This window comes from Vanellus vanellus, assembly GCF_965231255.1.
Source record: "Vanellus vanellus genome assembly, chromosome: 19".
Lineage (NCBI taxonomy): Eukaryota > Metazoa > Chordata > Aves > Charadriiformes > Charadriidae > Vanellus > Vanellus vanellus.
Window position 1 is genome coordinate 7290983 of NC_138924.1, and position 26281 is coordinate 7317263.

The 26281-nt window shown below is 61.2% G+C and overlaps 5 protein-coding genes across 7 annotated transcripts; 3 read left to right on the top strand and 2 right to left on the bottom strand.

Moving 5' to 3' along the window:
* Positions 1 to 16: 16 nt before the first annotated feature.
* Positions 17 to 2731, top strand: VMA12 (vacuolar ATPase assembly factor VMA12). Of its 3 annotated transcripts, none has more exons than XM_082493104.1 (6): positions 17 to 201; positions 281 to 354; positions 432 to 521; positions 1693 to 1773; positions 2063 to 2175; positions 2290 to 2731. In XM_082493104.1, the coding sequence occupies exons 1-6, from the start codon at positions 30 to 32 to the stop codon at positions 2306 to 2308; spliced, it is 549 nt and encodes a 182-aa protein (XP_082349230.1). In that variant the 5' UTR covers positions 17 to 29; the 3' UTR covers positions 2309 to 2731. The 3 variants fall into 3 exon arrangements, with proteins under 3 accessions (XP_082349230.1, XP_082349229.1, XP_082349228.1); XM_082493103.1 differs by having other exon boundaries at positions 1693 to 1729; XM_082493102.1 differs by having other exon boundaries at positions 1693 to 1729; positions 2063 to 2731.
* Positions 2732 to 2981: 250 nt separating this feature from the next.
* On the top strand, positions 2982 to 8896 carry KIF12 (kinesin family member 12; the record flags this gene model as incomplete). Its single annotated transcript, XM_082492922.1, has 15 exons — positions 2982 to 3089; positions 3433 to 3512; positions 5352 to 5417; positions 5556 to 5634; positions 5710 to 5831; positions 5999 to 6074; positions 6213 to 6347; positions 6439 to 6574; positions 6809 to 6900; positions 7155 to 7290; positions 7387 to 7505; positions 7645 to 7749; positions 7830 to 8119; positions 8303 to 8486; positions 8756 to 8896. The coding sequence occupies 15 exons, from the start codon at positions 2982 to 2984 to the stop codon at positions 8894 to 8896; spliced, it is 1869 nt and encodes a 622-aa protein (XP_082349048.1).
* On the bottom strand, positions 3718 to 4376 carry SEBOX (SEBOX homeobox; the record flags this gene model as incomplete). The annotated part of the gene is made up of 2 exons (XM_082493125.1): positions 3718 to 3966; positions 4092 to 4376. The coding sequence occupies 2 exons, from the start codon at positions 4374 to 4376 to the stop codon at positions 3718 to 3720; spliced, it is 534 nt and encodes a 177-aa protein (XP_082349251.1).
* Positions 8897 to 9592: 696 nt separating the features above from the next.
* On the bottom strand, positions 9593 to 12848 carry VTN (vitronectin; the record flags this gene model as incomplete). The annotated part of the gene is made up of 8 exons (XM_082493147.1): positions 12773 to 12848; positions 12183 to 12302; positions 11626 to 11928; positions 11382 to 11521; positions 10975 to 11131; positions 10721 to 10870; positions 9883 to 10155; positions 9593 to 9711 (listed from the first exon to the last, which is right to left on the bottom strand). The coding sequence occupies exons 1-8, from the start codon at positions 12831 to 12833 to the stop codon at positions 9593 to 9595; spliced, it is 1323 nt and encodes a 440-aa protein (XP_082349273.1). The 5' UTR covers positions 12834 to 12848.
* A 2935-nt stretch (positions 12849 to 15783) lies between these two features.
* Positions 15784 to 22636, top strand: SARM1 (sterile alpha and TIR motif containing 1; the record flags this gene model as incomplete). The annotated part of the gene is made up of 9 exons (XM_082492923.1): positions 15784 to 16244; positions 18840 to 19458; positions 19636 to 19848; positions 19974 to 20065; positions 20587 to 20822; positions 20941 to 21034; positions 21507 to 21696; positions 21800 to 21921; positions 22507 to 22636. 9 exons carry the CDS (start codon positions 15784 to 15786, stop codon positions 22634 to 22636), a joined length of 2157 nt encoding a protein of 718 aa, XP_082349049.1.
* Positions 22637 to 26281: the final 3645 nt, after the last annotated feature.

Consider the following 26281-nt stretch of genomic DNA (forward strand, 5'->3'; position numbering starts at 1 on the left):
TGTCGCCTAGGTGACGGCGGCCGGGCAAGATGGCGTCGGAGGTGCGAGCCGGGCGGCGGCTGCGGCAGGCGGTGGAGGGCGACGAGCTGGCGGGGCTGCCCGCCGGCCTGCGGACCGAGCTGGAAGCCGCACTGGCCTCCGAAGGCGCCCTGGTGCCCTTCAGCCTGCTGCGGAGGCTGCACGCCGCGCTGCGGGAGGCAGGTAGGCCGCGCCGCCCCCCCTGGCGCGACAGGCCGCGACCGGCCGGGCCGCTGTTAACTGTCTTGTCCCCGACTCGTAGACTCTCCGCTGTACCTACACGAGCTCCTGGAAGGCAGCGAGATCCATCTGCCCGAGGTGCCGGTCCCGCCGCGGGTAGGTGAGGGCCGGGTACGGGCCGCGGGAGACAGCGGCGGCCCCCGGTCCTCACAATGGCTCTGCCCTTTCCCCAGAACCCCGAGCTGGTGGCCCGGCTGGAGCGGATAAAGGCCAAACTGGCCAATGAGGAGTACCGGCGTATGACTCGCAACATCACCGGCCAGGTGAGGGGCCTACTCATTGCTTGCTGTCAGGATGCATTCCTCAAAAGCGTGGCAGTTAGCAGCCTGGAAATTTGCCCCATAGAGTGAGTGTGATACAGAGGGAATGTGGGCAGGGACTTTAGGAGTGCATGCTGTAAATTTATGGGGATAACAAATATGGTGTTGAGGGCAGAGGTGGGACAGGGTAACCAGGATGGTGAAATAGAAGAGATGCTGACATTTGAGAACAGCTCACTGTGCCAAAGATCTCAGGTTTTGATCTGGGAGACAGAGCACCTACGGTAAATGTTTTACTGGGGGCGTCTGTGCTGCCTTCTTCTGAACAGTTACGTTTTCATCATAGTTTTAAAATGAGATCATTCGTGTCAAGGTAAAAGCTGAAAAACAGGGTAGTATTTGGGCATTCATTCTTCCCGAGGAAGACGTGATATCTTTTGGCATGGTGACAGTTTAGACAAGCCACTGTCCCTTCCTGCTGACATTCCTCATGATCCCGCCCTGCCACCCCCCTTCCACACTGGTGTCCCTGTGCATTTAAGTCCCTGCATGTATCTTCCTGTTGCTTTAACTCTTGTGGGAAGATCTGCTTTGCTCTCTGTCAAACTTAGCCACTTCATCTATGAACCAGAGGGGTTTTAGCAGAGCTGGGTAGTAGTGACAGCAGTGTTCCTTTCAAACAACAGAGAAGCAGAGGAGTATTCCCATATCTGTGTGCTCATCACGTTCTTCCCTGCCTTCCCCCGAGTATCTGGTGTTTGAAATTGTGTAACTATGTCCCTTTTGACAAAGAGCGTGCAGAGCTTTACAACGTTTAGTTCTTGCCAGTTGTGTGAACACAGGTGACAAGGTGATACCCTTTAGGGTCTCTATTAAAGACAAACGTGCAGCAGAGAACCCACATGCAAGAAAACACTCACACACCGAGAAGTGTTTTGATTAGAGATGATCCCTTTTCAACGTCCTTGAATCAGACCACAAACATAAACCCAGAGAGACCCAGGCCCTGTGGAGCTGCTGCTGCCCTGCAGCCTGTCCGACTGCTGCCAGGGCTCCCCGGCAGCTGTCTGCGCTTCTGAGTCGTAGGGACAGCACAGGGCATTGGTGTTGCTTTTATTATGCAGTTAACATTAAAATACAACCGATCGCAAGTTGTTTTAATCCCTTCTTTTAGCAGATGAATGGGACATTGGCTGAATTTGGGAGGCAAGGTGAGTGGCTGCCTGTCCTGACGCCTGGCAGTGTGCATCTACAGGTCAGTCACGGGAACAGTTGCATCGCTAGCTGTTGACATCAGACAGCCCTTCCCTCTCCAAATATCTCACCAGGAGGTTTTAGTGCATAAAAGTGTTCCTTGAGGAAAGGAGCAGCCTGTTGGTCATTCCTATAAATATTTCTGGAGGCATAAAGCATGTGAATCCTCAAGGATTCCTATAGCCCCGCTGAGGCAGCCACAGGCAGGCTGCGTTAGCAGGATCACAGCTTGTCCCCGGCCACCCTCCAAGCCTTACCTAAAAGCAATCGTCTTTCCCCCTTCTCTGCAGTTCGCTCTGTTAAAGCCGTTGTCATCACCATATTCAACTTCATTGTCACCGTGGTGGCCGCCTTCGCCTGCACGTACCTGGGCAGCCAGTACGTCTTTGCAGAGACCGCAGCGGTGAGTGAGCCCGTGGCCTCGGAGCACGCTTGCGGCACGCTCTGTGCCAGCCAGGCAGGAGCGGCAGCTCGACCACACACGCAGGGTCACTTATCTTTCTTTTTGTGTTCCCAGCGTGTCCTGTCAGCGGTAATTGTGGCCTCGGTGGTCGGCTTGGCTGAGCTGTATGTAATGGTGCGGACCCTTGAAGGAGACCTCGGGAAACTATAACCACACGCATCCCCGTGAACTGTGGCCCTCGTGCTGGAGGCTTTTGCCCTCCCCAGGAGTCATTGATTTGGGGCAGGTTTATCTTCTACCATCTGTTTGTACCTGCTCCTGCTACCTGGAGAACTGCTGCATTCCTCAGGCCTCGTCCTTTGCTTCCCACTCCTCGATGTTCCTGAAATGAATCATGGATTAAAAATGCTGCAGCTGCAGAACAGAAGAGGGGACAGCTGTGGACTCTCACCACACCAGCACAGAGAGGGGCATTAGCTCCTGCCATTCCCGTTCTCCTGTGAAGTTGATGTCCTTTTATTCTGGAAATAAATAATGTTGCGTGTTTGCAACCTTTTTCCTGCCTGATGGTAGGTGTCTGTTGCTATGTGGAACACCGACCCGATGTCTAAAAGACGCTGCAGAGAGCCATGAATCTTCCCTCTCCCTCTGCATCCTGCTCCTGCTGAAACCTCCCTTTGCCCTCGCTGCTCCTGCCTGCTCCCTTGCCTGCTTTTGGGAGAGGGTTACTCCCTCATCACCCGCATGACAGCACCAGACCCAGCTCGTGTTTGGGGGTGAGCCCTTTCCTCCTCCAGTTCAGGAGGATGACGGTGTCTGGCACAGCCACGTTTGGGTTGGCACCCAGCTTGGCTTTGTCTGCAGCAGCTCAGTGTCCTCGTAGCATCTCCAGACCCGCGGCCCTGCGGCTGTTGGTGCCCCAAGGAGGAGCCCGAGCCGTAGCTGCCGTCCCGTGCTGTGGGGTGCATGGCTCTCTACCTCCCCTGCCAAAGGGGACACAGCTTCTGCGGGTAGGGAGGGGATACACCTTAGCACAGAGCCTGATGGCTTCTCTGGCGCCACAGAGCAGAGAGCAGAGACGGCTCAGTGCGCCCATGGCCCTGCGGTTGGGGAGGGGGCACCAAGGCTGGCACCGCCAGGCCCCGTGGACCCGGACACCTGCCGGGTGGGCACTCTGCCAGGGCCGGACACGGTGATTAATGCTCTGATGGCAGCTAAGCCCCTCTGCAAACACGCTTTAATATCCGATACGGGGAGATCTGCCGGCACCTGCGAACGTGCCTGCGGATTAGGGACGGCCGCGCCACAATCATCCGCGGATACGGCCTCAGATTAAGGTATTTTTTCCAAAAGATTAGTCGGTATTAGGGGGCTGATGGGGAGCTGGCCCCGCCACGGCCGCACCGGCATTTAGGATATTGGATGACATCCGCAGGACCTTTGGGACTGGCAGTAATTCCACACCCTAATGAAATCATGGCGCTAAGCTGGGGGCATTGGTGCCGGGGGGGTTCCCTGGTGGCAGGGGGGTTCCCGCCACAGCTACGGTTCGCCCAGGTTGGTGATGGCTGCGCTGTAGATGAGGTCGGAGATAGAGCCCAGTGAGGTGGGGAGGCTCCGAGCAGGGCTGTGGGGTCCTGGCGGAGGCAGAGTGGGGGCCGGGCCCGGGGCTGTGCTGTCGGGGGGTGCCGCGGGGGGACCCCGCTCCCCAGGTGGCGGCAGCGGCGGTAGCGGCGGCGGCTCCGGTTTGGCGCTGCGGATCCTGCGAGCACGGCGGTTCTGGAACCAGACCTGGGCCAGGCATAGGGAGGGGAGGGATGGGGACACAGTGAGACACCGGCCCGACGGGGTGGCCCCGCGGAGGAGGAGGGTCCCGGCCCCGGGAAGGGTGGAGAGGGGGTCCCGGCTGCGCTCACCTGGATCTTGGCCTCGGGCAGCTGGGTGAGCTCGGCCAGGCGCTCCCGGGTGGCGATGTCCGGGTAGGGCACGGCGGCGAAGGCCCTCTCCAGCTCCGACAGCTGCCCCCGACTGAAGGTGGTCCGCCGTCGTTTCCGCGGCCCCCCCGGGCAGGGGCAGGGACAGGGGCACGGCCCCGGGACACGGCTTCCCCCCGCCGCCCGCCCGCCTCCCTGTCCGCCCGCCCCGTCGGGGAAGCGGAGCAGCGGTTGGGGGGCGCGGGAGGTGCCCGGGGCCGCGCTCATCCTGCCCGCCTCCCCCGGCCCCGCCGCCGCCGCCCCGGCTTTTATCCCCCCCGGGCCCCCCCGGGCGGGCTGGGACCGCCCCGAACGGGCGGTGCTGCCCCCCCGCAGTCTTTCCCCGGGGGCTGCCGGAGCCGGTCCCCGCTCCGCACCCCCGATGGCATCACCCCGCTGCCTGGGGGGCGGTCCCCCCCAGCACCCCCGGGGACCAGTAACCCCACCAGCTGCCCGTACTAGTCTCATCCCCCGCCCCCGCTGCAGCCGTCGGAGCACGGAGAGGACCCCAGGGCTCGGGGGGGGGGGGATGGTGGTGGGTCGGGGACTCCCAGCAGATGCAGGAGCCCCTGTGACCCCTCCCCGGCTCCCAGGGCCGAGGTGACCCCGCCTGCCTCCCCCCCGCCCCCCGCATTGCCCCCCGCCGTGCCGCGCCGCTCTCCCGCGGGGCCGCCACCGGTCAATGTTTAACCGGAGCGGTGGTACCTGTTGTGCGGGACAGCCCGGGGCCGGTTGGCGGTGGCTCCTGCCGGGACGGACCGGGCGGTGCGGACACCCCCCGAGCGAGGGGTGCTGCGGTGGGGGGGGGACGACGAATGGAGCCGGAGGGAGAGCGGGGCTGGGAGCCCCAGGCGGGTGCACGGCCCAAAACGCTCCCACGGGGCCAGGAGAGACCGTAAGTTGGCGAGGGGACGGAGGGGACAGAGGGCACCCCGGGCAGCGACTGCCACTGACCCTCACCGGCTGATGCAGCCGGTGGGGGAGCTGACACCCCAGAAAGGTATGGGGGGGACAGGGCAGTCCTTCTGTGGGGACATGGGGGGGACATTGCACTCTGTCCCCTGTCCCTGGGTGCAGCAGGGACGGGATGATGGCGTGAGCACAGCGCGACAGTGGGCCCCTCTGCCCCGGCCCCTGGGGTGCTTTTGGGCAGGGCTCCCAGCCGGGGGCACCCACCACCCCACTGCCCTCTGTTCCCCAAAGGAGCCCCGGAGAGGAGCGGGAGGGCCCTGCGGTGGGCAGAGAGACACGCCTGAGAGTGGTGCTGAGGTAAGGGGGGGATGCAGAGGGCTTGGGGACATGGTGGGGACCAGCATCACTCCTGCCTGGGGCAGGGGCACAGCGGGGCTCACCGGGGTCCCCCATGCAGTGACACATGTCCCCGTCCCCCGCCCCTCCTCCCATTAGGGTCCGGCCACTGACCTGCACGGAGACACGGCGAGGTGACCGGCAGGTTGTGCGCAGCCTCGGTGATGGCACCGTCCACGTAAGTGCCACCTCCCCAGTGGGGTCTGGGGGGGGCTGCGGCACCTCCTGAGCCCCCATTGTCCCTTGCACCCAGGTGAGCGCGGCCAGGCACGACGCCACCTTCGGGTTCAGCGCCGTGTTCGATGCTGGAGCCTCGCAGGAGGCCGTGTTCGAAGGCAGCGGGATGAGGCAGCTGGTGGAGCTGGCGATAGACGGGTGAGTCCCAGCAAGTCCCCCCAGCAGACCCCCACCCTCCAGCGCACCCCACTGCGCTGCGCCCGTCCAGGCCTCCCCGGCGGGTCTGCATTGCCGGGGCTGTGCCGGGAGGTGGCATCCCTGTGCCACCGCCTGGGGCCGCGCCTGAGGCTCAGCATCTCCTCCAGCTTCTCCTGCACTGTCTTTGCCTTCGGGCAGACTGGCTCGGGGAAGACTTACACCCTGATGGGACCCCTCACCCAGGTACAACGCTGTCCCCACCTGGCCTGACCTGATCTGATGGTGGGACGGGCTCTTCTCACCTGGTTGTGGGCGCTGGGGTGGTGGGAGAAGGTGGGGGCCAAAGAGGCATGACTGCTCGTCCTCCCGGCGTCTCCACAGAGCGAGACCCGGCCGGCGGCCCCGGGGCTGCTGGGGCTGATGCAGAGGTCCTTCGCCTGCCTCCTGGAGCAGAGCCAGAGCTGCGGCTCTGACCTGGCTCTCAGTGCCTCCTACCTGGAGATCTACAACGAGCAGGTAAGCGCCCGCCCGGCCACCCAGCGAGGTCCTGCTGGCACCCCGTGCCTCCGCTCCCCCCCTGCCTCCCCTCCGCCATATCCCCCCCCAGGTCCGGGACCTGCTGAGCCCGGGGCCACCCTGTGCCCTGCCCCTACGGTGGAGCAAAACCCGCGGCTTCTACGTGGAGAACCAGCTCAGCGTGGACTTCGAGAGCGTGGAGGCTATCACTGACCTGCTCCTGCAAGGTGCTGAGCCGCGGGCACGGGGTTGGGGCCATGCATGGGCATGTTTCGGGGGGTGCTGGGGGTTCTCAGCCCCCTGCAGAGCTGTCCCCAGGACTGCTGGGGCTCTGATGGCAGACAAGAGGGGCAGCTCCCTGTCCTGCTCGTGTCTGGCCGGGGGTGGGCAGTGGGTGCTGTGCTGGGGCATGGGGCATCGTGCCCCCCTGTAGCTCTCATTCTCCCGCCCCCCCCCGGCAGGATCACAGCGGAGACAGACCTCAGCGCACGCCCTCAACAGGCACTCGAGCCGCAGCCATGCTCTTCTGACCATCCATGTCCGCAGCCGGGCTGTGAGCGCGCATCTCGCTCCGGGCACATGGGAGAGGGCTTGGGGGGTGTGGGGGCTCTTTGCGGGGGTGCAAAGAGTCCCAGGGTGGGGCGTCACATCCTCCTCCCCGAGCATGTGTTAGTGGGGCTGGGGTGAGCAGCAGGGAGCCCGATCCCAGACCCAGGGACTGGGACACTGCTGTGAGTCACAGGGAAGAGACGGGGGGGGGGGGGGGGAGGAGCAGAGTATCACTCCCCCCAACATGGGTCCCCCCAGCCCAGCGCCCGCCCCAGCAAGCAGGGCACGCTGTGCTTCGTGGACCTGGCCGGCAGTGAGCGGGTGAAGGAGACCGGCTCCAGCGGGGAACTCTCTGTGGAGGCCAACAACATCAACCGCAGCCTCCTGGCGCTGGGTAAGAGTTGGAGACGGGGGAGACCCCCCTGGGAGCAGGAGCTGCTGGTCCCCATCAGAACCCTGTTACACCCTCTGTGGCTCATCCTTCGGTCAGGACACTGCATCTCTCTGTTGGCCAAACCCCGAGGGAAGCGGACCCACATCCCCTACCGGGACAGCAAGCTCACCCGGCTGCTGGCCCGCTCCCTGGGGGGCTCAGGCATCACCTTGATGGTACGTGCCCGGCGGAGGCTGGGGAGGGGTGGACAAAGCCGCAGGGGGACGGGGTCTCACCCCGTGGAGGAAGAAGGCTGGAGGGGGATGGGTGACCCCCCTGGCTGGCAGCTCACCTGCATCTCTTCCTCGTCGGCAGGTCGCCTGCATCTCCCCGTCCTCGCGCTGCCTCTCGGAGACGCTGAGCACGCTACACTACGCCAGCCGTGCCCGGAGGGTCACCACCAGACCCCTGGCCAACAGGGTATAGCAGGCAGGGGCTGCGGGCAGGGTGCTCTGCCCCGCTGCTGGGACTCCCCCTGAGCCATCCCCTTGTGCTCCCAGGTGTCCCGGGAGAAGCTGCTGCAAACCTTGGAGGAAGAAATCCATGCCCTGCAGCTGGAAAACCTCTCCCTGCGCCAGCAGCTCTGCCTGCCCATGGTGCCAACGAGGAGCATGGAGGTCCCGGGGACCCCCCCGAGGGTGGGGGCATGGTCAGGCTGGGGAGGCAGGTATGGTCCTGCAGGGCTGCGTCGCTCCCCTCTCGAAGGGCAGCTCCCGGCGGAGGGAGCCCCAGCCTGGCCCAGCCTCTATGGCCTCCTGCGGGACTTTGTGGTGGAGAACGAGCAGCTGAGGTACGGAGGGAACATGCAGGACCCATGAGTAGGTGCTCAAGGGGCCAGCGGGGCAGCCAGAGCCCCTGGCCGGGCAGCACCCTGTATCAGCCAGCCCCTCCAGGGATTCCCTGGGACCGAGCAGGGCTTGGAGGTTCACCGGAGGCTGCCGATGCCCTGCCCTGCTCCCTCCCTGCTCCCCAGGCAGCCCCGGCTGTCCCCAGACTCCAGCGGTGACGTGCCAGCTGGCACATCCCACAGAGCCACCCACAGCTCCTGTGACAGCCAGCCCCTGCTCCGGAGCGCCCGCACCCCCCACGTCCCCCCTGGCCACTCTGCGAGGCTCCGGCAGCCCGACGTGACACCCACCTCCGGCCCCCGGCTGCCGGTGAGCGTGGGTGGCCCCAGGCTCCATGGGCATCCCCATGGCGGGGCTGTGCCCACGGCAGGGTGAGGATGCACGAACCCCCCACCCGCTGCTATCCTCTCTTGCAGAAGCTGCCTCCTGCCCCCGGCCGCCCCGGCTGCCCAGGGTGTCCCCAGTGCTGCCCTGGGCTGGCAGATGCCATCGTGTCCCAGGTATGGCACCGGGGGTCTCTTTGGAGTGGGGTAGCACCATGCAGCACAGCAGCCTGACCGCTCTGCTCACCCCCCCAGGTGCTATCAGGGCCCCCCGCGCCGCAGCCGATGCCCCCCGAGGGAAGCACCAGCATCCTGCCGCCTGGCCGGGAGGACACGGCTTTGCCCGGGTCCCGTCAGCTCCCCGGGCACCCCCAGCCGCACCAGCGGAAGAGGTGAGAGCCAGGGCCTGAGGCCACCCCCCCTGGGCATCGGCTGCAGCTCAGGAAGCCCTTGGGGTTACGGGGGGTGATGGGGCAGTGGGTTGGGGTTTGTTCATGTGTCCTCATGGCAGGAGCCGGGGCAGGAGCTCATCTCAGCGGCACCCGCTCCCCCGAGAGCTGCCAGGTCCCGAGCGATGTCCCAGCCCCGAGGGAAGGGTCATCCCTTCGGCACCACCGTGGCCAGGATTGCTGGAGCCAAGAGGTGAGCAGGGCAGCGGGGGGATTCCGGGCAGTGCCTCGGATGGGGTCCCTTGGGGATGGACACCCATCCCAAGCCCAGACGCTCAATGCACGGGACTGTGGACCTGATCCCAGAGGCACTGAAGACCTGACCCTACCGGCTTCTGGCTGGCAGCCGCCGGCACCGTCCCTCTCCTCCAGTGGGAAGAGGCACCGGACTGGCTGGCGGAGCAGATCTGAGCAGCCGCAGCCACGCCGTGGACGGGGGCAGCAGCGGGGATCTGGCACAGCCCACGCACAGCGATTATACCTCGGGGGACCACCACAACCCTCGGGGGCACTGGGATCTCGGACTACAAGGATGGGACGGATGGATGGACACACAGGCAGGGTTCTCCAGCCTACGCGGCACTCACAGTTTATTTCTGTCTAGCTGGGGGCTGTGCTGCCGGGCGGCTGCGGCAGAGCCCTCTCAGGTGCTCTCCTCCCCGGGCTGCGGGCAGTCCAGCCAGTACTGGGCGATGGAGCGTGGGTAGCGGGGCTGCACCAGGTCCACGCGCTTGGTGCGCAGGTTGACGCGGTAGTATTTGTCTGGGAGGAAGGGGAGATGGCTGTCAGGACTCCCCACGGGGAGCTGCCAGCCCCGGGCACCTTCCCACCGCGTCCCAGAGCTCGGGGACATCGCAGAGTGAGAGGAGGTCTCCCCCTACACCAGCAGCCCCGGTTCCGCATCTCTCCCAGATCCCGCCGCCCCGGACTCACCTCCTACAAAGAAGTAGACGCTCTGGAGGGTCTCACACTGGGAGCCCGACAGCCAGTCGCTTTCGATGCCCGCGGACTCCGAGTCGTTTTGCAGCCAGCTCCAGAAACCCAAATTCAGTGACCGGTGGCTCTTGTACCTCTTGCGCTGGCGGCGAGATTTCCTCCTCCGGGGCTGCTGGGAGGCCACGTAGATCCTGCCGGCCATGGCGGCGTCCAGCCGGCCAGGAACCCCCCGCCAGTCTTTGCTGATGTACCGCGGGCTGCTCGCCCCGGCTGGCAAAGGGGCAGAGGGCGAGTTAGAGGGGCAGCAACGTATGGGGGTGAGCCGAGCCCAGCCCCACAGACAGCCCCCCAGCACCTGCTCTGAGACCCACAGGGATGCTCCAAAGGATCCCAGCCTGGATGGGATGCGTGACACAGGCCAGGCAGAGCCGGGAGCAGCCCGTCACTCAGCCCTGTGCTGCCGAGCCCCCTTCTCCTCCTCGCCATCTTTCATTTCTCTTGCCCAGGGCTGGGTTTTTCCTACGGCATCTCCAGCTCCAGTGGGAATAAATAATCCCCAGCAGCGACACTGTGGTGCGAGATGGTCGGTGACGGTCTCGGTAGTGCGGGGCATGAGGGTTGCAAGGGGTGGGATTTGGGATGCTGTGGGAGACGTGGCCTGGGGGGGTTCCTGTGTATAGCCTGGGCTCCTGCCTGGCCCGGCAGCTCACCCAGCATTCCCGCACACCCGGACATCGCTCCCTCCTCCCTGGGTGCCTGCACCCCTCGGGCCCCATCAGTGTGGGCTACATTGGCACACGCCAGCCCTTTCCCCCGGGGCTGGCCCGGCCCTTACTCATCCTGCCGCCGAAGAGGATCTGGAAGACGTCCTCCCAGCTGTCGCGGTTCATGAAGGCGTAGTGGTTGAACACGGTCGAGGGGGAGGACTTCTCGCAGTCTGCCTGCGTGGGCTGGTGGGCGAAGTCGTAGGACCAGTAGTACTTGTCTAGGAGAGGACGCGCAGGGCGTTAGTGGGAGACAGGCACTCGGGGGGGAGCAGTAGCTGGAGAGGGGTCCCCACAGCTGTTGGTGGGGGGGTGCACCCCTTACCCTTGAAAAAATACACTCTCTCATTGCCGTGGTAGCTGTGCGCGGGGAGGGCGAAGGCCGCATCGACGTTGTTTGGGATGCCTTCGAAGCCCTCAGAGATGTCGCGTGGGTACCCGGTGTCGAGGACTCCATCGTCAAAGCGCCAGTACTGGCTGCCCTGGGGGGTGCAGGAGAGAGGGGAGGGTCAGGGGACTTGGTGCAGCATCCCCCCAGGCACGGGTCTGCGGGGGCGAGCGAGCGGATGCTGGGAAGCCCCGTGGTGAGGCCGTGGCTGCCTGGAGTCTCAGACAGCCACGGGGATTTGGGGATATCTGACAGCCGCTGTGTGGAGGGGGACAGGCTGGGTTGGGGGGCTGTACCGGCCACCCCGGGAGCAGCCCCAGCCCTGCAGCCATGTTCTCGCCCACCTTGAACAGGTAAGTCTTGCCCTGGCAGTTGATGCGCGTGAAGGCTGCGTCGATGGGGCCCTCGATGCCCCAGACGTCGCTGATGAGCTTGGGGTAGCCGGGCCGCACGCTCGTCTCGTCCAGCTCGTAGAAGTACTTCCCTGGGGAGAGAAGGAAGGTGGGAGCGGTAGGAGGGACCACAACTGCCAGCATGGGGTGACAGTCCGGCAGTGTGTCCCATGCCTGGGAAAGGTCTCTGAGCTACCTCGGAAAGCATAAAGGGAACCGTTCTTCAGGTCGGTGAAGGCATCGAAAGGTTTCCTGCTGCACAGCTCCTCAGGCTCGTCCACGGGTTCCCGCTCCTCGACCCCGTCCGGCGTGGTGCTGGGCACCTCCGGCAGCGTCTCCTCGGGGCCCGGCTTGGTCTCCAGCGTGGGCTCCGCCGGCAACGGGGCCGTGGGCAGTTCTGTCGGGGGTGCCTCGGTGCCCTCTGCCGGAGCGAAGTCCACGGTGAGGTTGTAGTCAAGGTAGTCATCCTCCGGCAAGGCGAACACATCTCCTCGGGTCACTGTGGGAAGGAGCAGGTTGGTCCCCGGCATCTCCCGCGGGGTCTGGGTGCAGGAGCCTCCTGCTCCCAGGCAATACGGATTTTCACGGACCCCCGGGGCACCCACAGGCTGGTGCTGCAGCACCCTGAGCACCAAATCTTAGCACTGCCTTCACCCTGCGGACACGGTGGGTGCAGAGCCGACCCAGCACCGACCCCCCCGAGCCCCCATGGCATTGGGCACCCACGGCCACCCCGGCAGACCCTGCTGGTACCTTTGGCTTTGCAGACGGTGGAGTAGTCGCTGCAGCAGCTCTGGTAGTACATGCAGAGGGTGTCACACTGGCACTTGCGCTGCGCGTCGAAGCCATCGTCGCAGCGGCCCACGCAGGAGTCTGCAAGAGCGGGAGGAGTAATGCAGGGCGGGCAGCGGGGCCAGTGCCTCCCCCCAGCCCAGACCCGAGGGTGAAAGCAAAGGAGGGCACAGCCCAGATGGGGGACCCCAACCTCTCTATGGGTACCCCCAGCCCCGGGGCTATGGTGGCACCTCTCCCCGCTCCCACCCATGTCCTGCTGGGACGGGGGCCACCGACCAGGTTGTCCCAGCTCCGTGCTGGCAGTCCAGCTGTAGGTTGGCCAGGGATTTTCCTAGGCACCACCAATACCCGTATGCTGCCTGTTTGCCTTCTCCCCATGCTGGGAGGTGTAGCCAATGTGGCCAGTGGCCATGGCCACCACCCGCTCCCCTCCTCACCCTGCCCGGGCTCCTCAGCCCCTCCATCAGCCCAGGAGCCGCGCTCGCTCCATCCCCACCCCGGCTCCGAGCGGGAAGCGCTCGGCGCGGGGCTGGCCAGCTCCGGCTCACCTTCAGCAGCGCGGGCGGTGGCAAGCAGGGCCGGTACGAGGGCAAGGAAGAGCAGCCTCATCCTGGGCGGTCGGGAGCGCAGCCCTCCTGCGACTGTGCGGGCTGGAGCACGGCTGCGGCCGGGGCCCCGGCATCCACTGTTTGCTCAGCCTGCCCCGGTGGGAGAAAACAAATAGGCCAAGGTCAGAGCAGAGGGAAAATGGGCAGAGAGGCTCTCCCACCCAGCATCCCCCGCAGCCCACGCTGAGCTGGGTGTGTTTTGGGGGGGGCGGGGGGGGAACGGGGCTCCCCACACATGCAGGCAGCTCCAAGAGCTGTGCCTTTGCTGCCAGCGCCTTCCCGGGCAGGGTGAGGGTTGGGCACCGGTTCAGAGAGCAGGGGGGGACAGCAGGCCAGAGCCAGGAACAAGTTTTGAGGTCCTACCACATTTATTTCATAGCGAACCTCATGGTATTAAAGCTCACAGCCTCCCTCTCGAGGGGAGGCTGTTTCCCAGTCTGGTCTCAGCAAGGCAAGAACCTGACCGAGAGGGGAGAGAGGAGCAGTGGATGCTCAGAGAGCAAAGGGAAAAGCCCTGAGTTTACGCTTGTCCAAAAGGTCACTGTTTTGGGGGAACTGATCTTGGGATTTCAGCTTTCTCGCTGTCAGCAAGGCTGGGAGCAGACCCGAGGAGCCCCGAGGCACGGTGGCCCAGGATGGGGCAGGTGCCACCTCTGCGCATGGGGACCAGGGGCCAGAGGTGAGCGGCCGGGAGGGAGGGAGAGTGCGGGAACCCTCTGCACTTTCACTCCCGTAGGCAAACAAAAGCCTGTGTATTTTGCTCCCATCATTCCCTCTCTGACCAATCTTTTCGGTTACTAATTAATGTCGACTCAGCTCTTTTGGCAGCTCCTGATAACTCCGGGATGTTTATTTAATCAGGGGCAAGGAGCAAACGCACACGAGGCTACAGAGATACCGCCTCCGGCTGTCTCCGCTGCCGCAGCACTGCCGGGGCAGCAGCTCTGTGGGCTCCGTCCCGGCCCCGGGGCAGGACTAGCGCAGCTCTGGGCCTTAAAAAGTGATGAAAGATTTGGGGAGAGAAGAACATGAGCCGGGTGCCCTCTTCTCTGGGGCCCTCACCTGTGCCAGCTCAGACACAGGCAGTTCCCGGCATCGGCTGCTCCCACCCTTGCTGGAAAGAGCTTTGATTTGGTGTCGCAAAAGGCATTTGCACCTGGGGGAAGCCCTGGTGAGCCAAGGGCAGCCACCAGACGTGGGCTGTGGGGGCAGGACTTCTTCTGCAGCCCTGTCACCCCCCCGTCCTTGCCCCCTGCCCTCAGCCATGGCGGGGCTGGCGTTGTCCCCGGGTGCAAGCACCAGCCCAGTGTTGCGCTAAAGCTTCATCCCAATCCTGTTGAATCAAGCATGGGGGACAAGCGCCCTGCGAGGGCTCAGGCTGGCGGGGAAGCTCGGCGGGGAGAAGGTCTGGGCGGTGTCTGAGCTGCTTTTGCTGAGCGGCTGAGACAAAGCTGCCTCCTGCTGCTCCAGGCTCCCAACCACCAGCAACCGCAGACCCAGGAAAGCTCCGTGAGCCTTTTCCTGGCTGCTGTGCTCAAAGCATGGCAGGAGGAGACCCCGGGGGCTGGTTCGGGTAACGGGGTACCTGGGTAGCCCTTGTAGCCAAGGGCTGAGCAGACCCAGCAAGGAGAGCCCCAGTGATGCAGCTGGTACCCCGGGGCAAGGCTGGAAATCCCTGCCATTCCCAGAGCCATTCCCAGAGCCATTCCCAGAGCCTTTCCCAGGGCCCAGGCTGCTGGTGCTGGAAATGCCTCTCGGAAAGCAAAGCAAAACAAAGCTCATCTCTCTGGGCTTGTCAGGGCAAGCCTAAGGGAACGGTTTGAATTCTGCCCGCCACAAGCAGCAGCGTCCTCCGAGGCAGCGAACCCCTCTGCTGTTTTGCATCGCAACAGCCCATATCGTTACCCCCAGTTATTAATAATTTATCAGGAAATTCCTTACTGGTTCTGCGCTGAGCCTCTCCCGCAGTGCTGTGCCGCTTGGGTCGCCTTGTTTACCGTCCTTCACTGCGAGCTAACGTCCCTTTCTTCTGTCTGTCCCTGTGTAGTGGATTCAGAGAGGATTAAAAGCGACTCTGTGGCATCAAAACATCAACTTGAATTTAAGTCTCGGTCTGAGCTGGCAACAACCTGGTTTTGGAGCCAAGGATTTAAGCTGCTCTTCCCAACACAGGCAAGAAGTGGCCAAAGCATTTCTGCCCCAAGCACGTCTGGCCTGGAAAAAAGAAAATAAAAGGGGCCCAGGCTGCCTCTGCTCGCTCTTTTATCATGCAAATCCCACCCAGAAGAGCTGCTCTGAATTCCCACCACGCAAAGGGAGCTGTTTACCCCCCTGCACTGGTACCAAATGGGTTCAAAACGCAGTCCCAGGATGGCCACAACCACACCATGACCACGGCCACCTCTGCCCCCTTCACCGGTCGCAGGGGGTCCTGGAGAGACCCACTGCAAAACCAGCAGGGTGGAGGGGGTCTCTGCCTGCTGTGGAGGTGACCACAGGCTCCGCAGCAGCTCGGGGCCATGGGGTGGGGACAGGGGGTCATGGGGACAGCAGGCCAAGCCCCAGTCCAGGCTGTGCAGGCGGAGCGGCTGTGGAAGGAGGGGTCTGGGGGGATGCCAGAGCATCTGCAGCGAGGAGAAGGATGCTGCTGCTCAGAGATGAGCCCCTCCTTGGAGAGGCGGCGCCTGCGCGGGGTGACATCAGCCCCTGAGGACCCGAGATGCTGAGCCTGGCTCTGGGAAGGCGGCTCCTGCCACTGTTTCCAGCTCCGCATCCTGGCAGGGCAGGGAGGGGAGAGGGAGCCGGCAGCCCAGCCCTGCGGCTGGACCCCCATCCAGCTCCGTCCCCCCTCCTGCACCTCCCCTCCAGCCACCTCGGGTCCCGCCAAGGAACGTGGTGGCCCTGCCCGGGTGCTCCCGGCAGGCGGGTGACCGAGGATGCTGTGCTAGGAGATGCTGATGGTGCTCACCTTGCTCGTCTCCCTCTATAAACTGGGCCGGTTCTGCGCCATGGCGGGTGCGGAGAGGCTGGTGGTACCCGAGTGTGTGAGCCAGGCGGGGAGCTGGGCAGGCGGGGGCAGCTCCAGGGAGCACCGGGAGGTCTCCCCTGGGGTGAACATGGATGTGCGGGCAGCCCTGGACCGGATCCTGCCCGCCCTGCACCGGGCCATCGCCCATGCCAAGCAGGCAGCCGGCCCCGTGGAGCTGAGGAAGGCCATCGCCGAGGTCTTCCAGCTGGTGGAGGAAGCCTGGGGAATGCCCGCGGTGGGGAGGGATGTGGCCAAAGTGCTGTGCGACGTGATCCGCCTGGAGGGGGGCCTGGACCTGCTGCTGAACCTGCTGTACACGGCGGAGCTGGAGACCAAGTGCCAGGCAGGAAAACTCCTGGAGCAGATCCTGGTGGCAGAAAACAGGTGAGTCTGCAAAGAGCCCCCCCCCTCCCCGCCAGGCACAGCCCTCTCCACCGCAGGCACAGCAGTGATTTCCTGCACTCATCCTACCCCATCCCCTCCCAAATTTCCCTGCTCTGGGTGCTCGCGGTGCATCAAACCCCGTCAGCTCCACACCGCGTCCCCCCACCCCCAGCACTGGCACAGAGGGGTCCCTGGCTTGCTGATCACACCCAGGCAATGGCACGACCTGCTTCCCTCCCACACCCCATGGCTGGAAGGAGAAGGAGCAGCCCCAGCTCACGGGATGCTGGTGAGGATCGGGGTGTCCTCATGAACACTCCTCAGCCTGGGGACACCCAGACAAGACACCTTTTGTGCTTGAGACGGGTCGGTTTGGCTGCCCCGGAGCGTCTGACCCCAAGGATGAGACAGGACTCCCCCTTAGCCATAGCTGCAGCAGGAAGAGGAGGATGAAACCAGTTCCCAGAGACTTTCTGCTGCTGACCAGGGCTGGAGTGTGGCCATAAGGAAGGGGCCAGCTGGTCAGCAGCCCTCGGAGCCCCCCAGCCCATGGTCCCTAGCTCAGAGGCTGGAGACGCGTGTGCTGCACCCCAGGAGAGGTGAGAGGCATCGGGATGGCTCTGCCAAAGCATCCTCACAGGTGGGGTGGGAGCGCATGTGTGTGTGTGCGCGCGTATACGGGCACACGTATGCGGGTGCACGTGCACACGCGGCCCCTGACACACCTAAACGCGCAGCAGCGCTGATGCAGCGCCCGCACGCAGCTCGCCCTTCAAACACCAAGGACGCACTCCTGCGAGGTCCCCCGATGGGCGAGCGCTCCGCTCTGCCCCGCGTCTGGTTTGGCATGCCCCGGCAGCCATACGCTTGCGGCAAGTTGGGTCAAGGATCAGGCCCTTTCTCTCCTGGCGCCCTGCGGGCAAACACGGGGCTCTGCCAGCGCCGCTGTCCCTCGCCGTGCCCAAGCCCAGCTGGCTCTGGGCGGGCGTCGAGGAAGCCTGGCCAAGGTTTACGGTCTTGCTCCAGCTTCATGGGTGACGTGTCTTCCTCTAAGGTCGTGGACTTGAAGGCTGGGCCTGGCTGCACGCACCGGCAGGCAAAAAGAGGCAACGGCTAAATCAGGAAAGTCCATTAGGGTGGAATTAATCCCAGGAAACATCACTGGCACGGTCTGAATGCAGCGCTTCTCTTCCTGGCAAGGGAAAGCAGCTGCTGGAGTCGCCCTCTCTGCTCCAGGAGCCGTTCACGGGCCCGGCTCTCGCAGCAGCCGTGGGCCCCCAGGCCCCTGCTCCCCGCAGCCTGGCCCACCGTCAACACCCAAGCAATGGCAGGGAGGCGTAGGGTCCCCCCCCTGGGCCCAGGCCTCTGGCTTAGACACCTCTCCCAGCATCCATGCGCAGCAGTAGCGGTGCTTAGCCAGGAGCTGGACCCATCCTGGCTCCATCCCATGTCTCCAGGGAGCCGGGGACCCGTCAGGGCTGTGGCTGTCATCCAGCAATATGGCCGAGTCCGGGCTCGGAGCCAGTCCCAGGCTGAGGGATATTTTTTTTCCAGAGCTCTCCACAGCGTTTGCTGCCAAACCCGCCCCAAGGTCAACATGAGCCATGCGGGCCACAGGCTTCCCAGAAATGCTCTTCCCGCCTCCCAACATGGAGAGGCCAGCGTGCCTTCACCCTGCCATCACTGGGGGCCAAATGCATCACCGCCTTCCTGGGCAGCACGGCACAGGGCATCCGCCCCAGCGCTCGTGCCTTGTGAACAGAGCAGCTCCATCACGGCACAAAACGGGTCGTTTCTAAGGCCAGAGATGGAGCTGCCCCCCTCATCCCAAGCAAGCTCATGGGAAGGCAGCCAAGAGCCCATCATTTTCCGCTTCCTCACGTTATGCTTTTAGGGCACAGCCCCATTCCAGTGTCATTTTGAGACCATCCTCACAGCACGGGGCTCCCAAGGCCAGCTGTGGCCGAGCAGCAGCCCCCGGCTCTTGCTGTCCTCTTCTAGGAAAGCACAAAATTGGGGAAATAAACAGCTTTCCTCCAAGCTGCCTCCACGTTACCATCCCAGGACAGGCAGATCCCTGTCCCTCACGTGTCCCTGTGATCAGCTGTGTGTGGTTGCTCAGCCAGGTGTGAAACCCCTGTCCTGGGCTTGGCACTGGTCTGGAGAGCAGCCAGAGGATGGCACGGGTTAGGGACAAAGGAGTTTTCAACCCTGAACACGAAGCAGCTCACACACACCCAGGAAAGCTGACTAAGCACATCTATTTCTAGCCTGGTGTTAGCCTACCCTGCACTGTTAATTGCTACGTACATATTGCCTCGAGCACGAGAGCCTCTGGCATGGTGGCCCTGGGCTATACACCCCATATCCCATCCCATCACAAGCTCTTCCATCAGACCCAGGCAGGTTCTTCCAACAGCAGCCTGTCGCATCTCGCTTCACTGCAGCCCGACAGCGTATCTGGCAGCCATGCCCCACCGGGAAACATCTGGCTGTCATAGGGCAAACGCCACTGAAGCACGGGGGAGTTCCCACACCAGTCACTCCCTGCACGGCTGTCTGCCACTCACCTGCCTGTGCCTCTCCTTCCTGCAGGGATCGGATCGCTCGGATCGGTCTGGGAGTGATTCTGAACTTAGCCAAGGAGCGGGACGTTCCCCAGCTGGCGCAGAGCGTCTCCGGTATCCTGGAGCACATGTTCAAACACACCGAGGAGACCTGTTTCCAGCTCATCTCTGATGGAGGCCTGGATGCGATCCTCTACTGGTGCCGCTGGACGGACCCCGTCGTGCTGCGGCACTGCGCCATGGCCTTGGCCAACTGTGCCATGTACGGAGGGCAGGCCAACCAGCGCCTGATGATCGAGAAGAGGACAGCGGAGTGGCTTTTCCCGCTGGTATTCTCAAGGGACGATGAACTAATCCGCCTGCACGCGTGCCTGGCCATCACGGTGCTGGCCACCAACAAAGAAATCGAGAAGGAGGTGGAGCGCTCGGGGACGCTGGCTCTGGTGGAGCCGTTCATCGCCTCGCTGGATCCGGAGCAGTTTGCCTGTGAGATGTTGGGCAGCAGTGACAACAGCCAGGGGAGGACGGCGGACGACCTGCAGCGACTGGTACCTTTGCTGGACAGCTCGCGGCTGGAAGCGCAGTGCATCGCTGCCTTCTACCTCTGCACGGAGGCTGCCATCAAAACCAGGCAGAAGAAAACAAAGGTAAAGGGTAGGTTGGCCTGAAGGAAGGAGATGCAAAAGGGAAGGGGGTGCCACGACTGCATCTTGGTGTCCTTTGCTCCCCTCCGAGCTCACCCTGGTCGTTGGCTGGCCTGGCACGGGTTGTGGGGAGGAGGAGGAGGGAAAGCGAAGTGATGTCTTCTCCCTTTGTGTCCCCAGATTTTTAGTGAGATTGGGGCTACGCAGAGCCTGAAGAGGGTAGTGTGCTACTCCACCAGCAGCACCACCTCCTCCCTGGCCAAAAAGGTGCTGCGCATGATAGGGGAGGAGGTTCCTCGGCGCATCCTACCCACGGTGCCCAACTGGAAGCCCTGCGAGGTGCAGACGTGGCTGCAGCAGATTGGATTCAACAAATATTGCCAGAGATTCCTGGTAGGGCTGCGTGCCGGGGGAGGGACACCTGGATGGGCCTTTTCGCCCCGTCTTGCAGCAGAGGTGTAAGCATCTCACCCAACAGCTTCTCCTGGGACCTTTCCAGCCAGAATTTCTCTTGGCAGGACCACCAGGTAGATGGGGACATTCTCCTGAGACTGACGGAGGAGGAGCTGCAGGAGGATTTGGGGATGGACTCCAGCATCACTCGGAAGAGGTAGGACCATTGCACCCCAGGAGTGCTCCCAGGGCACGCTGGTATCTCTCATGGTCATCATCGTGGTGGGAGAGCCAAGGGAAGGTCTGTGCCTTTCCCTTCTTGCAAAGGGAAGAACAGAGATCCTCAAAATGGGAAACCTGGACTGCCAGGGCTTTTCCAGTGCAGTGTGCAGTCCCAGAGGGATTCCTGCAATGGGGCCCATGGGAGAGCTGTGGGATGGGGAGAGACCACCTACGGTGCAGGGCAGGTGGGATCCTGCCAGTTACTCAGAAAGATGGGAACTTACTCGAGCTTCTCCTCCCTTAGCTGAGCTCCTCATACCTCCATATCCTGAGGACCAACACTCCCGCAGTCACGCAGCTCTTCATCTCTCTCTTTCTTTAGCTCATTCTTCACCACAGCGTGTAGCTGCACTCTCTCCTGTGCAGACAAAAGATGTGGTACCAAATGTCTCTAGATCCTGTCTGGTCCAGCAGCCTCCCCTCCCCACTCCACGTTCTCATTTGTTTCTCCGCCAGGTTTTTCCGGGAGCTGACAGAGCTGAAGACCTTTGCAAACTATTCCACCTGCGACCGCAGCAACCTGGCCGACTGGCTGGGCAGCATCGACCCCAAGTTTCGCCAGTACACGTACAACCTGCTGACGTGTGGCATCAACCGCAACTTCTTGCACCGGGTGACAGAGCAGCAGCTGCAGGAGGACTGTCACATCAACACGGGCTTCCACCGCGTCCGCATCCTCACCGCTGCAAGGGGTGCGGGTCCCGCTGCTGCTCGCTGTGCTGGAGCAGGCGGGTGGGGGGGAGCATCGAGGGTTGTTTGGGATGAGTTGTTGGGTATTTTTAACTTTTGGTTGCCGTTTGCTCTGCCTAGAAATGCTTCACTCCCCTATAACGCTGCAAACTGCGTCTGATGGGACTGATGTTTTTATCAGCTACCGGAGGAGCACCGGGTCGCAGCTGGCCAGGTAAGTCCTGCCGGCAACCTTACGGTGCCGGGCTGAAGCCCAGAGTGAAGGCTGGTGTGGGAAGAGCGTGGAGCCAGCAGAGCTGCAGGCTGCAGCAGGGAGGAGGGAGAAGCTGCCGAAAGCTGCAGTGCAAATAGGGACAGCACGTGCCGTAAGCTGCGCGGTGGACAGGGTAATTCCCAGTCCTGTCACTGTCACCCTGTCCCTCTTTGACACTGACTTACCCTTTTTCCCGCTGTGCTCGTAGGGAATCACAGCAGGGAGTTAACGTCCCGCTCCCCGTGTTTTCTGCATGGGCCCAGACGCCTGTGAGCAGGCTGGGCTGGCAGCTGGCATCTGAAGGACCATGCCCTTCTCGCTGTTCGCTGCTCCTCTGTCTCACCATGTCTTGGCCGACGCGGTGGGAGAGCGCGTGAAACCCCGGCGCCGGCAGCAGCTCTTCCTCACGGTGCTGTCCCCCTCTTGCCACCAGCCTGCTGAAGGTCCACCTGCAGCTGCACGGCTTCAGCGTGTTCATCGACGTGGAGAAGCTGGAGGCAGGGAAGTTTGAGGACAAGCTGATCCAGAGCGTCATGTGTGCCCGCAATTTTGTGCTGGTCCTCTCGCCAAACGCACTGGATAAATGCATGGCAGACCCCGAGTGCAAGGACTGGGTGCACAAGGTAGGAGATGCCGTCAGGTGGGATCTCAGCAGATGTCGGGGCAGGACGGGGCTGGTGATGGGCTGACATGGGCCATCGCCTGAGCACATGCATGTTCCTGCAGGAGATTGTGACAGCCTTGAACTCTGGAAAGAACATTGTACCTGTTACAGACCATTTTGAGTGGCCAGACCCAGAGACACTTCCCAAGGACATGAGGGCTGTCCTGAAATTTAATGGTATCAAGTAAGTAAAAGGAACCTGTGCCATGGGGTTCCTTGACACCCGGAGAGAACGGCTTGCATAAGCAGTAGCAAAGAGCACGAGGAAATTGGGAGAAATAGATGAGGGAGGCAGAACAGGCCAAAGGAGAGGTGAGTCACTTCGAGTACTCCAGACCACGAAGGGAGCAAAGGTCCTCACCATAACCCTTCTGCTGTTATTGTGCTTGGGGCTCCTCTGGGTGACAGAGCTCCCCACCCCACGGCCGCTGGGAGGATGCCCATCCTCCTGCCCCAATCCTCCAGGCTGGAGCGATGCTGGCATATTCCGCAGCTCGCATGGGTTCCTCTCGCCTCCTGCTTCCCCGTGGTGCAGCAGCGCTCCAGGCTGGCATCCCAACCTGCTGGTAGCCCTCCAGCCTGGCAGGGCACAGGGGAAGGGGCTTTCCCACGGCATCCAGTGTTCCTCCATTTTCCGTGGGGAAACGGGTGCTCCTGGAGAGCTGGGGTGGAGGAAAGGGGTCTCTGGCTGCCGACCCGAAGGCACCGAGCTGTCTCATGGCATCTTGCACAGTGGAAAAACTAACTCAGATTTTCCCCTCAAACGCAGGTGGTCCCACGAGTACCAGGAGGCCACAATCGAAAAAATCATCCGCTTTCTCCAGGGCCGTTCCTCCCGCGACTCCTCGGCTGGGTCGGAGAACGGCCTGGACTGCTTACCCTCCCTGGGGCAGCCCTAGAACCAGCACGGCCGCCTCGTCCCCTCCAGAAACTTCCCAGGTGACCCCTTTTCATGTGGGGCCAAATTTCTCCCTCTAGATTTTTCCCCATCTTAGCACCTTGGCTTGAGACAAGGCCTTGGCTCATTAACCCCCCTTTTCTCCCCTCCTTCACCCTCCAAATGCAAGCCCCTGGCGCTACAAGGCCACTACTCACTTATCCGGTGCCTGGTGACCCAAGCCGGGGTGAACTCTGGGATGGACGAGTTGTCTCCCACATTCTCCCCTGGGGTGGTAGGACATGCAGCTACAGCTCCCGCAACGCGAGGGACACCGACACCATCCAGACCCCCCCACAAATGGCTGCAGCTTCCCCCAAGAAGCGTGTCGGAAGAGGAGGGATGATCTTCTGAGAACCTAAAAGATGGGGAATCGGTGAGGGGTACATCGTAAGAGGACACGTGAGAGAGAAGAGCGGTTGAGGGGGAACGGTCCGTAAGCGTCTTATGGCCTCTGCTGGGTGCCACGGGAATATCGTTGCGGTCAGAAACTGAGAGCAGGAAAGGGCAAATAAAAGCTAAGCCCTAACCAAATCCCTGTGTTTGGGAAAGATAACACACAGCGGCTTCTAAACTACTCAGCAGAAGCTTTCTCTTTCCCAGTAACGTCCCTTTATCACACCATTTTGCTCCCTCCTTGAGGGCTTTTCACCTCCTAATGCTGCAAAACCACTTTGTGCTCTTAACTCTGGTGATAGAAGTTTGGGTTTAGATCACGTAAAGTTTCGGCAGGGTCTTTGCGAAAAGTGCTTTTAAAACAACGCCCTTCCCTCCACCTGACGTCTCCGCTTCGTCACTTTATCAGGTCTATACATACAGGGTGCCGGAGGCTGGATTGTGACTCTGGGAAACATGTATCCATGCAGATACGGAAGATGCCAATTGCTGTACTGTACTTGTGGAGTTGTTGTATTCGGGCTGTATTTTATTCTGTTGTTGGTGCTTCACAGCAGATCTGTGGTCTGTCCCACCAAACCGTATCTCTCTTTGCTGACCAGCACTCACCCCTGAGCGCCCTGGCTAAGCTCTTCCGGCTCGGGGCTGTCCCTCCTCTCTGCTGGATGCCATACCAAGTAGCGTTTGTTTCTTTCTACGGGTGCCTTCTCGACACCCACCAGGTCTTCTTGCAGCTCCTCACCTTGAAATATCGGGAAGGCGGGAAGTCGACGCAAAGGGCAGGCGGAGGCTGCTAGGGCTGGGAGCGGGACCGGCAGCTCCTGCCGCCGACCCTGCAGGTGAGGAACCATGGACACCTTGGAATTCTGCACTCCCAGCCTTCTCCTGTGCCTCACGCCTGCTCGGAAGGCGAGCAGGCTCTCAACAACATGCTGTTTTGCAATTAGGACCAGGAATTGCAGCTCCTACCTCAGCTTTTTTTTTTTTTTTTTTTTTTTTGGTGCAGAGCAAAGTGAATAATGCAAAAAGACATCCTTGTTCAAGGCAGACACACAGGGGGAAGAGCGAGCCGTGCCCAGGGAACACCAGCCTGGAGACCAGGCCAAGGCACCACACTTCAGAAGAAGCAAGCTCCTTCGCCTGTCCCTGCTCAAGAGAAGTCAACCCTTTCAGGAGGTAACAAGGAGTCTCAGCCACCTTATCCTTACCCTGGATCTCCTTGAAGCCTCGCTGCTGCCTTAACTGGCAAGAACACAAACTCATTTCCTTCTGGCTTCGATCCATGAACATTTGAGGGGAAAAAAAAAAAAAAAAAAAAAAAAAAAGTTAAATTCTGGTGCTTAATCACAGCTTTATGGATAGTTCTTATCAGCTCGCAGTTAATGGCATCTTTGCTCTCCAGTGAAAGGTTAATAGCTATATCTGCCCAGTGTTCATCAGAAATAGAACCTATCTAATCTCCAGATTAAACACAAGGAAGCCAGCAGATGAGCCCAAAGGTGAATCTGCCGAAGGATAAAGCCGCTTGTGAGCTGCTTCAGGGAATAGTCTTGAGTAACTGCATGCCAAGGCCTCCATGGCCACTGAAGGAGGCCCACACAAACAGTCCTAAGGATTTTTCTCCCTACAATAATACCCAGTAAGACTATTGCGTCTTGTTTCCCAGGAGCTGTCTAGCAATTAACCTCCTCACCCACCATTCAATCTAGAGAAGATTTACTTGTCCTCTACAGCTTAGGTGTCTCACCTGCAATGAGATCCCATCTCATGCTCCAGCTGCCCAGACCGTGACTCTTCCCGTTTCCCCATCATTTTGTTATCATCTTCACCTTAATGAACTCGCCCTGCTCTGGACAAAATATCCCATATCCAGCTCCTTCCAGCTGGAGCAGACATTCTCAAGGGGATGAATCCTTCCATCCTCACCCTTCCTTATTCCTTTGCTATGTCACATCAAAAAGTGTTTAAAGTTGTTCTGTCAGATACTATTAATAAATCTGGTTTATACTCTAAATCCCCACCTCTTTTCTGCTTGTGTCACATGCTTCTCTCCCTGCAGCCTTCTCACACTTGCTCTCTCTTGCATGTCGTGCTTTCTCACCCTCTGAAGGGGCAGCAGAATGGACATTCTCCAGGCACCATCCTCGGTGGGGACCCACGCTTCACGCTCGTCTTTGCATGGACTGATGTAGCTCACTGCATCCCCGGGGACCCTCTACCCGCTGCCCACCATCACGATGCATGGATCGTGTGTTTGCTTCACAGTTGTAGTTCTTGGTGGACAGCCTAGAAAAACTTTGCTTTAATTTTTTTTTTTTTTTTTTTAATAGAACATAATAGTTCCTATTGAATTTCTCCTGTGCAAACACGCTGACACAAACAGGAAAGCAGAGCCGGTACACAAGTCTCACTTCACCGCGCAACACTGAGCAGCTGCCAGCATTGGCGTCCATGGAGCCTGTTGGCCGAGAGGACTTACCTCACAATCAGTTCAGCTACAAACAAACATCGAATGCAACGCTCACGGCATGCCCTGTTCCTCAGGGAAGCCAACTCTGGGCTCAGCCCGTCAGTCGGACACGTAACTCCCACCTATGTCCGCTGGCATAACTACGCGGATCAAGTGGCGTAACACCAAGTTCTTGAAGCCTCCCTACTTCACCTCCCGCTTCCCAGCTCCCCGGTTCTCCTGCTTTTATAGCAAACTCCTAATGAACAGGCAACAAAGCTGCATATAAGCATTTCACATGTACCGCATATTGAAGGACGGGTTACAGACTAACCGCTCCTGCAAGCTTTACTCCAGAAAAGCAAGGAAAAGCAAGCTTTGGCTTCTCGCAAGTCCCAAACTTGCCTTTTTCCTGACTCAGGGCTCACACACTCGTTCTCCACAAGGCAGATAACTTCCTCCTGCTGCTCCTTTACTGCAGAAATCTCCAATAAAAGCAGCATCATGAACATAATGGAGAGGAGCAGAGAACGAGGCAAGGACAAATGACATCAACTGCTGTACAAGAAAAGGTATCTTTTTATGAACCATAAAAGAGAATGGAGGTTTTATTCACCCTGAAAGTAACATGTCCACTAAGCAATTCCCCAATTAAAGACGTTATTGCATGCATCTGAACGGTGTGTGCAACGCAGTGTACACAGAACTGCTGGTTTATGGCACTTTGAAGAAAACAGGATTGAGGCAATACAGTTAATGCTT

Bases quoted from the DNA above. Each gene is read 5' to 3' on its own strand.
- VMA12 (XM_082493102.1), top strand. From the start codon at position 30: ATGGCGTCGGAGGTGCGAGCCGGGCGGCGGCTGCGGCAGGCGGTGGAG. The intron at 522-1,692 runs GTGAGGGGCCTA...CCCTTCTTTTAG, and splicing joins CTCGCAACATCACCGGCCAG to CAGATGAATGGGACATTGGC. The intron at 1,730-2,062 runs GTGAGTGGCTGC...CCTTCTCTGCAG, and splicing joins GGCTGAATTTGGGAGGCAAG to TTCGCTCTGTTAAAGCCGTT.